The sequence below is a fragment of the Python bivittatus genome, unplaced genomic scaffold (assembly GCF_059951505.1).
Source record: "Python bivittatus isolate LINGU-HERP-01145 unplaced genomic scaffold, Pbiv_v1 ctg000480_np1212, whole genome shotgun sequence".
Lineage (NCBI taxonomy): Eukaryota > Metazoa > Chordata > Lepidosauria > Squamata > Pythonidae > Python > Python bivittatus.
The window spans coordinates 88,186,343-88,198,114 of record NW_028277075.1 but is presented as its reverse complement, the minus strand read 5'-3'; the positions used below and the strand labels follow the sequence as shown (position 1 = coordinate 88,198,114).

General features: G+C 41.4%; 1 protein-coding gene and 1 long non-coding RNA gene across 2 annotated transcripts in view; one reads left to right on the top strand and one right to left on the bottom strand.

Moving 5' to 3' along the window:
* Positions 1 to 2,548, bottom strand: part of LOC112542202 (uncharacterized) — a 61,174-nt gene extending 58,626 nt beyond the window's left edge. The window contains exon 1 of the long non-coding RNA XR_015797192.1: positions 2,226 to 2,548. This is a non-coding gene — a long non-coding RNA (uncharacterized LOC112542202). The remainder of the gene's footprint in view (positions 1 to 2,225) is intronic.
* A 5-nt stretch (positions 2,549 to 2,553) lies between these two features.
* The window catches only part of LYPD1 (LY6/PLAUR domain containing 1), a 32,451-nt gene continuing 23,232 nt past the window's right edge, over positions 2,554 to 11,772 (top strand). Inside the window, exons 1-2 of the mRNA XM_007421817.4 lie at positions 2,554 to 2,836; positions 4,688 to 4,825. Of these exons, the coding sequence (XP_007421879.1) occupies positions 2,785 to 2,836; positions 4,688 to 4,825 (190 nt within the window). The 5' untranslated portion in view covers positions 2,554 to 2,784. The remainder of the gene's footprint in view (positions 2,837 to 4,687; positions 4,826 to 11,772) is intronic.

The window sequence follows — 11,772 nt, the reverse complement described above, 5'->3', positions numbered from 1 at the left end:
CACTGCTTATTTGGCAGTGTTTTTTAAATATACCCCCTTCCCCAAAACAGTACACTTAATTAGCCCGTAGGGTAACAGCCAGAATCAAGATTGTATGGCAAGACATTGGATAAACCAAGGGCTGAATTAAAGATGTCTATTGCAGCAAGGCTCACAGTAAGAAAGTGACCTCAGGTCCATGAAACATAGTGCAATGTGTGACCAATGTCTATGACACTATTTTGTTGATTGTTGGTTTATGTAAGTCTCAGATGAATGGTCCACAAGTTGCATAAAGCTATAAACACATATACAACAATGGCTTGGTTCACCCTATATGTTAACCCACTGACAACATTAGGGCAAAAGTGTAAACCCAGCAGTGGTGGTGAGTATCTCTTGATAGCTTGCCATGAGCACCAGACAACTACTGTGGAGAAATTTCTACTTCATTTTCGAACAGCCAACAGAGAATTCGTTCTTCCGCGCTCGCCTTTTTCGCTGCAAGGTCACACCGGAGCCTCCGAGTTGTGGGCACCAGGTGGAAACTGCCTTTTCTCCAACAGATGTCCTTTGTGGCCAGAGAAATTAGTAACTGAGGCCAGTGACAATAGGCGGTGTAGTCCAGCCCATCTGGAGTGCGCTGGTTAGGGAAGCCCCGCTGAAGGACTGCTTGGCTGCTTAGTAATCGCCTCGCTCGCTCATTTTCTCAGCCTGGGAGAGGCTACGCCGGCTGCAGACGCCTCCCGGCTACCAGAACCACCGGTAAACCAGGCGGCTTCGGGCCTTTCAGAGACGGCGCGACCTCGAAAGCGGATTCGTTTCTCTTGTTTCCCTCGTCCCTTCCCACTTACACCCTAAAGAACTTCGTCCGGCTGAAGAGAAAGGCGCGAATGGACGCTTCCAACTAGCTGAACAGAAGGCACCGTCTGCACGCGGCTCTTCGTTCGCGCGTCTGAATACCTTACTCGGGTCTCGCTCGCCCCTTTCCTTTCGTTTTTCCCGCCGAGCCAGCCCTGCAGCGAGCTTAATCGGGTCCTTGCCTCAGTTGTACGGTACCGGCCTGGATGTTCGCGAGACTGTCGATTTTAGGAGGCTCAGATGGATGACCCTAACGCACCGGAGCTGACATGCGCTGCGTGCAACACACTGATATACATTGCAACGGGGAGGGATTGCCGTTGAATGAAAAAGGACCTTGCTGCACCTTCCCGGTACATCAACGCCCCCCGATTCTGCCCCCTCGATCTTACACACGTTCCCTTCTCCAATGAAGTTTGCGTCCGTCCCTTTTAGTTGCCTTGACGGGGGGGGGCGTGCGGGCGCCCCTTCCCTTCCCTGTAAACTGGAACACCTTCGGCGCGCGCCCCGTCCCCTGCTTGCGAGAGGCGCGCTTTCGGCAGCTCTCCAGCTCCCTGCTTGAGCTGAGTGACTGAGCGCTTTTTAAAGAGGAGGAAAGCACGCGGCCGCCGCTGCCTCCCAGCGCTTTCCGCTCCTACACGAATTGGAAAGTGAGCAGGGAAAGTGGGCGGGCGGAGATGCGATTTTCCGGATAGTCGAAGGAGCGAACGGCTCGTTCCCTGGACAAGAGACCAAGTGAGGTGCGTTTCACAGGTTGCACCCTGCGCGCTTTCGCTGCTGAGCTCAAGGAATGCACCCATGCGCAAGCACACACACCCATTCCCATCTCCCTTAAAGCAGGGAGAGCGGCCGAGGAAGGCTAATCGTTGCCCGCCTTAATGGCAAAAAAATCACTGATTGAGGGCAGTGATAATTAATCCTCTCGCAACTGTCTCGCCTGTTGTAATTTTTCAAGCAAAAGGCGCTTACACTACGAAGCGCATGCGCACACATGAAGGGAAAAGGTCGGATGGAGAAGGGGCGAATGAGCGTGACAGAAAGCGAGCAAGTGTGTATGGGTGGGTGCGTGCGTGCGTGCGGGGGGGGTGCCTTGAGAGAATATAAACGAGTAATCAGGCGTTTAAAATTGGTACCATTGTACTAAAATAATAAACTTAAATACCAGCTGGGTGATTTTTCCGACCCTGAGAAACTAAGAAGCGTTAGACCTACATTAGTATTTGGATGGGAGACCTCTAAGTAATCCCGGGGCGGGAGTCTAAACTGGAAAGTGGAAAAGAGCAGGACTTCTATACTGTTACTATGGCAGGGCGTATCCATGATATCACCAGAAGCCTGGAGAGACTTTATTTGTGCTCTCACTGCGTTGCTGGCTGTTAGATTACCTGCTTTTCCTCATATTCATGAGCTGAGGCGCACCAAGCCTTCGCGGCGAGGCGGGATTCGGGAAGGTCGGCCTGCTTTCCCTTCCTCGCTGCTCCGAGAAGGTGTCTCGAGGCGAAGCGTCGTCTGTGCCGGAGCGTGACGGCTCCCACCTCTCTCCATAAAGTTTCTTTCCTCTCCCCGCCCCAGCAAACAGGGGATGGGAGAAGGGGGGTCACGTGGTCCGACGAAAAGGGAGGAGGTTACGCGAGGGGGTCTCTCTCGCGCTCCTTTCGCTCTCTTTTTCTTGGCTCGGCGTCTTCCGCGGTAGTTTCAGTCTCTTAACTCCGGCGACGCTGGAGGGAGCTCAAGCAGGAAAGAAAGGAGCCCGGCCAGGTTGGCGATGCGGGCTCGGGCGTCGCTTGCTGCCCTCGGAGCTCCTCTCCGCAGCGGCTGCAGCAGCGCCAGTCCGTCAAAGCAGAGGTGCGCCGCTCCCCGACCTTCGCCCGGCTGGGGCGGTCGCTGAGACCTCGCGTCTGCCTTGCCCGGTGCCCGCCCGCCGCCTCCGACGGTTCCAGGAGGATGTGGCTCCTCGCCGTGACGACAACTTTCTGGGGATTGTTGCTGGCGCCAGGTAAGCGCGTGAGGGGACAGGATGGTCCCCCTCGCCACCCCCCACGCGTCTGGCTTCGCCTTCCTCAGGCCGGGCGCCCGCAGGTGCGGGGACTGCCTGGCAAAGTTCGCGCGTGCCTCTCCGAGCCACCAACAAGGCGGCGGCGGCGTCTCTAACTCAGCCGCTTGGCTGCAGCCTGACTCGCCCGCTAGTTTGAGCCACTGGCAGCAGCAGCAGCAGCAGCTCGCCGGATGAACGCGCGGGTCGCATCCTAACAGTTGTTGCCACCTAGCAGAACAACCGCGGTGGCCAGGGAGGCGTTTGTGTTTTCTCTCAACGCGGAGAGCTGTTACCCGTAGGATTTTATTTAATTACAGACACCCCCCCGGCTAGACTTCAGGGCCAGAGGGCAATTGTCCCCCTCCCCTCTTTCCGGACAACAGCCCGCAGCTTTTGCTTGTCTCGAGGCCCGCGTTGCCAGACGGACGGCTCGCATCCCGCCAGCTTGCAACGCGCCGCCGCTGCCCCCCTCGCCCCCGCTCTCTGCGACCCTGATTCGTAGGAAAGAAGAGGCGAGCGGGGCGGCGAGTTATCTCTGGGAGCAGCTGCTTGTTTGCAGTCCTTGTAAGAGCCCGTCTGCCCACCTCTCCAAAAATGAAAGGGGAGGGAGAACTCTAGTTCCCGTACCAAGTAGCCCAGGGAGAGGGTTATTAATAACGCTTGGAATATTTATCTTAATAACCTGGAAATGGATTTTTGATTCCTCGCCCCTTCTTTCCCGCTGTCCCCCCCCGCCAGCTGAGTGGGGCAAACTCATTTGAGGAATGCGGAACCCGAAGCAGCCCTCCAATTTAATGAGTAGCCGAGTCAAGGTTGAGTCTTGGTCTTGCCCCGTTAGGGTCTTCTGCGAGCAGAAGACCAGATCCCTACGGATGAGCCAGAGTACTGATATATAGCAAGTCGCCCATTAGCCCGAGTCGATCTTTCTTTTCTCTTCGGGAGCTACCCTCATGCAGCCCTGGGTGTCTCTTGAAAACGGGATTAATAGGGGGCAGCCCTCCCCCGTTTGCTTCCGATCTTTCTGTTGAGCAACCCAGTGCCCCCGGCGGGCACAGGTATTTGATTCATTGCTCAGGCACAGCTCCAAAAGATAGTAAATATACTAAGCTCTCTCCTTGCCCTCGCTTTAACTTCCAGAAGGACCTCGTTTACATGATAAAAGAGGTGAACTGAGGATGCTTTGCAGCTGTAATTGTGCATGGCAAAATAGTAATTAAATCATTTGCAATTAATTAGTAGTTAAGTAAACCCTTTCGCACAGAAAAGCTCTGGAGCTGGAGCGCATATATTAGGAATGTTGCTTCCAGGTCCACTCTGCTCCCAGCGTTGTTTGTTTGCTTTTTAAAAGCACGGTGCTTTTAAAAAACTCTTAAAGGAGAGGAGAATTGGTGAGCAAAACAAATCAATTTTGTTACATTTCCTTATTGTTCATTCTGCCCCCTGCTGGATGCAATTTAGGTTGATGCAGTCAGGAGGTTTTGAAAACTTAGAACCAAAAATAACTGGCGAAGAAACCATATTTGGACTTCTGTATGTGGTCAGCATTTGCAAAACACCAGGCCTTAACTGAAGGGGATATGGCCAGAGGCAAATGCAAGAATCAGTTAATATGTGGGAGGGAGGGGAGTGTGTAAATAAAGGTAGGCATAGGTGCAAAAAACAGCAGTATTTAAAAAGGGGGGAGGAAACTTGACAACCCATGCAATCTTAAGCATTTACCCAGAAGGGTAACCAAGTAGGGTTTATTGTAATGTAGCATTAGAATTTGTTAAAGTTATTCTATCTATCTATCTATGAAACTTTCTATTTTAGGTTTTGCTTTGCAAATACAGTGTTATCAATGTGAGGAATTTCAGCTAAATAATGACTGCTCATCCCCAGAGTTCATTGTGAATTGTACTGTGAATGTCCAAGACATGTGTCAGAAGGAAGTAATGGAAAAAAGTTCAGGTAAGATAAATTGTGCTAATTATCACTTATTATGGACTATCTGTCTACTGTTCTCTTTGCATTTTCTTTTCCATGTAATTCAGTTATTTAGAGAATTCAAGCATATCTTCATAAGTAATGTAATTTGATCTGAATATATATTATGCCTTTTACTTCCTCTAATGTATATTACTGGGGTAATAATAATTCTGAAGTTTACTTTAAATGGAAAAGGCTTTACTTTAGTGCAGTAAAACATTAAAAATTTTAGGCCTGTTTAAAATACTGCGAACGGAATAACAAGTTCATCTAATCTCATTACACTTAATTACAAAGTCTTCTCCGCTCTGTTAGAAGAAAATGTACTGAATTAGTAGCTCTTTTTATTTACTCCAGCAATTCATGAACCCTGATGTTTGATCATGACAGGGAATAGATATGGAAATTGAGGTAGTAATTAAAATGAGACTGAGATATGTGATTATATTGTACAAAAAAGTGAAATTTACTTTAGAATTGCATATTAGGTTCCAAAAAGGTTTATATATTTTTATGTAAGAAATTTAAGGCAGAGTGCATACAACTTTACAGAAATAATGGATAAAATATTTGAACTTTTTGTACATCAGATGAAATAACATAAGTTTTTTTTTTTAATTGATCTCAAGATTCACCAAACTCCTGTGATTCAATTTAATGTGATATCCGTATCAGACAGCTTTTGGATTAAATTGTAAATTTGGAAGAAACAGGCTGATTAAATAATAGTTGCTCTTCTTTCCAAAGGTAGCAAATATATATAAAAGTCAAAATGTAACTGCTTTATCATTCCCACAATCTCATTTGAATTTCCAAAATGAGATTAGCCTTATTAATGTAAGATAATAGCATACATGGAGAGTACTCTATGTGACTGACCTTGGAGAAGAATATCAGAATGGAAGCCTAAAATATAGTTGCCAAGTATTGTTTATGGTTATTGCTCTAGGCATGGATTCATATGCATGATAGTTTTGCTAGAATCAATCTGATAATGAAAGAAATAAATAGAATTGTAGGATTTGCAGTTGTTCCACTTAAAAATATCACAATGATTAACAATAATATATTGTAATAAAGGCAAGATTTTCCTGAAATACTATGCCATGATAACAATCACTAGACTTTATTTCTGCTCTTCATAATATTTTTTTCTTAACTTGTGAAAATGAAAGGGAGAAACCATTCCAGTAGATTCAAAATACAATGTTGACTACTGTATAGGCAGGACAATTGCTTATCATCAGAACATGCAGTTGAGATTTGACTTGTTCCAAAGAATAAGACGGAGAGCAAGGCGTGTTTGTACTCTCTGAAAATGAATGGAACACATTCTCAAGTTCAAACACAAAGTTTCAGAACATTTTTTTTTCTTAATCCTTTTACTGTCCCCATATGGAATTTTAAGAAAAATGTACCATTTTAGTATACTCTTAGAATTTACATCAAGTTTAGACAGGTGTCTGAAATATGTATTTTGACCCAAAGCCAATTAATTAAAAAGAAAGATTAATCTGGAATGGCCTAAAAGGTGTTAAAAATACTTTGCAAACAAATCCCAGTTGAAATGTTGAAATGCTACTCTTCATTATATCATTTATAACATTGCTGTTTTGGACCACAACATTTTACCTCAAGTTACAATTTTAAAATTCTAACAGCCTTCCAGGAACCATATTAATAATATTTTAAGCTGGAAGTTATCAGGGCATAAAATGTGTCAGCAGAACTCCTTTATCTTGAAATGGGTTGCTTAAACATTTTTGGAAAACTAGATTCATCCATGTTTTAAAAGTAAGATTTTCAACTGGATTTTCAAGCTACCTGAGTTACCATGACAACATTAATTTCAAAGTTAGAACTATTCTAAACTGGCCCTTAAAGCTTTTAGAATGAAAATAGTGTGTCTTTTGTACTTTAGTGAAATTTATTTGTAATGGTTTCCATAAAAAAAGGGAGCATTGTTAATTACTTTTTTCCTTTGGCTTAACCAAACTGAATTTCCTACCAAATTATAACAGTAGTGCTTCACTTAACATTAGAACATCTTTTAACCATTATATCATACAGCTTTATTTCATAAGATATTTATTATTTTAAATGAGGTATTTTAAAATAATCAGTACAAATTCCTACTTTTAACATTAGACATTCTTTGACCAATAAAGGTGACTTAGTTTTCAGTAAACTAAGCAGGAGAAACCAATCTATTCTGATTTTAAGCCATTTTAGTCCCATTAAAGTCAGTAAGATGAAGCTTGCAGTATTTAGCATACTATTTAGTATATTTACTCGAAAATCCATTTAAATCAGTAGGATTTAATGTCCTTAAGAATGAATTTGGACTAGCAAAATGATCAACATTTGGCCTTCATTTGATACGAAAGTCTTCAGGATTCAGATCACCTGTAGTATAGTAACTGTTAATCTTCTGTTAAATTTATTTCTTTCAGTTTTTGACCAACATAAAATGTAAAATAGACAAAACAAAATTAATCCAGTAATTTTATATTTTTAATACTAAATGTTAATCTTAAATGTGTATACTTTTATGGTATACATATAAACTCTCCAAGTAAATAATTGTATAAGTTTAAAATCTATTAAATGTTTTGTACATTAAAATAACAAGGCTAAAATATATAGAATTAATAGCTATAAATAATATTTTATGTTTAGATCTTTGAGTTGCTTCAACATTTACTAAAACTCATTTAGTAAACGTAAATAACTTGGCCTTGCTCTGATCCTAACCTGGGATAACATGTGATCAAAATATTAGCTGTTAACTTTAAAAAAAGATTACAATAACAAAATCCAGTACTAAGATCAAAACACAAATATAGTATGTTTCTAGCCCAATTAACATTTACTAGATATCAATTCCTATCACATTTTATATGCTGCTGCACAGAGTTTGGCAGAATTATGTTTAATAGAAAAGTGATTAGATTTCAACAGAAGTACTGTGGGATAAAATGATGTTTGCTGGACACGTTTACACATTTAACTGGCTGTAAATACACGGAACTCAGAGGACATGTTTCAGAATAGACATATAGAATTTATCTCTGTTTTACTTGGGATAATATTGAATTTGTTTAGACTTAAAATATGTGCAAAATAAAATATCACATTCACATACTTTAACTCACAGTTCAGTATTTGTTTAACACACCATTTTCTAATTCAATTTACCTTTATATTTGCTTAGTGCTAAATATCTCAGTACTGATTTTCATCATATAAGGAAGCCACTACATCTGAATTGTTACCTCAGTGTATATAATAAAAGAATTTGTAACATTGTAATTGCATTTTTCCAATTTAGTTTAGAGAACTAAATCCTAAATTTTATAGACCAGACAAAATCTGTTCTTATTAAAATAGATTCTTAGTTTATATGCAGCATATTTATTTTCTTAAACCTTACTTAGATATGAAATGCAACATTCTAAGACCATATTTATGTCAAAATCAGTAACAGAACGCCCCAAACCACTTCATGTAGCATATACATATCTGTTTCCTTCATAATAAAAAGAATAACTTCTTTTGATATTAAGCTATAGTGTTTATATCTTAGTAGCAATAATGTAATTCTCTTCTTAAAAGTCTGTTGATGTTCATTAACTTGAATAATGATAGCTCTGTAGATTTTTTTTTTAACCAGTCAGTTCATATGGCTTTAGGAAAATCTAAAGCAGCATATTAAAGCCCCTTTTCCCATGGTGGTAGGATTTAAAGCAGAATTTTTCTTTTCTGAACTAGTTTCTTTCATGTACCTGAACCTAGATTAAACTGAATCATATATTTATGCAAAATTCCAATTCTAGCTATCTAAAATCTAAGAATTAAATGTGGTACTGTTTTAGGAGATTTCCACCAAGATAACAGGACTTTTCCCTCTCTGCTTTAACCTACCACATATTCTCAGTATCTGCTCTGGACGTCTTCACAGAAGATTTTAAGATAAAACTGAGGACATCTGATTTTTCCTCTTCCCTTCCATAAATATATTTACTGACAAAAAATGTATCATTGGATTCCTCTTAAGAATAGATTAAACCAAAAAACATACTATCCAGATCGAGGGTAGAAGTAATGGCTCTTCTATCTTGTTAATTTTGCTGTTTTAACCTCAGAAGAATATTACTGGTTTACATATTATAGCAATCAGTATTCTATAGAAACTAAATTATATAATATAGTGAACTTATATGGTGGCCTTTATTATCTAAACACTTTTTTTTAATAAAGGCCATTCAACATTATGCACTATATGAATCTATAACAAGTTATACAGTACTCCAGATACAAACTCAAGTCTAGAATTTCCTTACAGGAGACTCTCCCAATGTCCAAAACCTGTGTTTCAGGTTTTCTGAACCACAGTACTCTTCTAAGGATGGCACTGTCAAACTCTGTAGGTAGTGGATTGCATCTAGTATCCCAAGTGTCTCAATACTGGAAATATATACTTACAGGTAGTCCCCAACTTATGAACGCAATAGGGACCAGAAAATTTGTCATTAAGCGGTGTGGTCATTAAGCGAGGCATCATGTGACTGCACCCAATTCTACATTTTTTGTGGCAAATCATTAAGCAAATCACCCATGGTCATTAAGTAAATCACATGGTTGTTAAGCAAATCACATAGTTGTAAAGTGAATCACGCAGTTCCCCGTTGATTTTGTTTGTCGGAAGCTGGCTGGGAAGGTCACAAATGACAGTCACATTACCCCAGGACACTGCAACCATCGTAAATACCTGCTTGTTGCCAAGTGCCTGAATTTTGATCACATGACCGTGGGGATGCTGTGATGGTCATAAGTGCAAGGACCAGTCATACAGCCCTTTTTCACACTGTTGTAACTTCGAACGGTTGCTAAACAAATGGTTGTAACTCAAGGACTACCTGTATAATTGAATTTTTAGCCTTTCCCTTCATAGTATACTCTTGGGTTTATTAGTAGTCTCTTCTGAAGGAAGAAAGCTACATAAAATTCTCAGAATGTGTCAGGAAGATGGTAGTGGAGAAAACCAATTGCCAAATAACTGGATAAAAGGTTAAGTACATTAACATTGTTAAAAATTACCTCTAAACAACATTCATCCCCCATTCCGCTGCTCCCTTTATTCAACCAGCTGTCTATCAATGGCAGGATGTCAGTTGGATGCAACCCTATTGTTGACTTACGATTTATGAAAACTGTACAGAAAATAACTCTTTTAATTTCTGCAATTATTCCTTTGGAAAGAAGAATAAGCTTTACCATGATGGGAATACCGGCAAGTCTTCTCAGGGAAGATGAATCAAACTTAAGGTCTTTCTGGTTACATATAAAGTGAACATGGTTTGTGGGCATAACCTAAGAATTTCACATCAGGCAGTGATTTGCATATGCATTTGAGAATCTTACAGAACACCCCAGATAACTCTGGTACATCTCCAACAAACAGTGATCTAGATGAATCCATTCATTCACTTATGCAAGTCTCCAATTTTAATGAAATGGTATTCATGCATGTATGAATTACCTCAAAGGTTTCTTTCCAGATAAAATGGGGACGGGAACCTTGGTAGGTAAACTTGAGAAACAAAAATGCAGCATAAACTCTTTTTTAAAAAAAATTAAGATGGACTTTAAATAGTCAAGATTTGATGACAAGCTCAGAGGGATATAAGTCAGAATTTCTTGAATGATGTAGTTACAATTAGGTCAAACAACAGAAGAAGTTGTGCCAAGAATACAAGCAGTGAGGGAAAGCCATAGAGTGAGATATAACATCAGAGGGCCGCGTATTGTGTGTCTGTCAAAGGATTGTTTACAATTGACTCTTTTTAGTCCTGAAATCAAAAGGGAACTGGTGATTTCCAGTCCTGACTGATTTCATATGTTATTCCATTTTAATTTCCCAAAATGTTTTCAGCATTTTTTGCAAAACTGGACATCATTTTAGGCATTTAAGTATTAATTTATAGATTATTCATGCACATTGATGCAGCGATAGTCAATCATTTGTATGCATATAGAATTCTGAGAACATGGTGGGTATACTCTCATAATCTGGGTATGGTAAGTCACAAACTCAAATTGCCATAAACACCTGATGAGGACTAGCCTGAAGGCTGCAACACTGAAGTCCCATATACCCAGCCACAGAAGTCTCCAGCATGTCAAAAATGAAGACCATCACAGCATGTCACCAAACAAATTTATCAGACAGCAAAGCTGTACTGCAAAAGAGAACTGTTTCCTGCCCCACACCCCAACCCCGATTAAAGGCAGACCCCAGCTATGATAGTGCCCTAAAAGAGAAACAGGAATGCAGCCATTCTCCAGCTTACTGCTTTGCTGGGGCGGTGGAGCCATCTTGACACTCCAAAGCCACAGCACAGCAGGGAGGAGTTGTGTTAAGGAAACAGATCCCAGCTCCACTCATGAAAACATGCCAATGCAGAACCAGGAATGCAGCGTGTGCCTTGCCTGGACGTGGCACCGTGACCTCTGCCAGCCCAAAGGAGGGCCAGTGCTAGCTGAGACAGCCAAGCTGCCACCCTTACCTCCAGCAGCTTTTTTTCTTGCCATGTGCAGAAGCAAGTGCCCTTCACTACCCTGCCCTCTACTACTCAAAGCACTGTTGTAGGCCACAGAAAATGGAAGAACACTTGTGGCACATAGGTCCTGAGTGTGAGACCTGTTTACTAGAAGGCAGACTACTGACATTGCTTCCCTCTGTGGGGGAAGTTAGCCTTCGTGTGTGTGTGTGTGTAGTTAATGACCTTTTAAAACAAAGTGTTAGACTCTGGTCACCTAACATTTTATATGCTTAAATGCTAGATACATGGAAAATGAATTTGATGCTGAAAGCTAGTGCTTTACCTTGCAACATGCCAATTCCTCATTTAAGCTTAACCAAATGC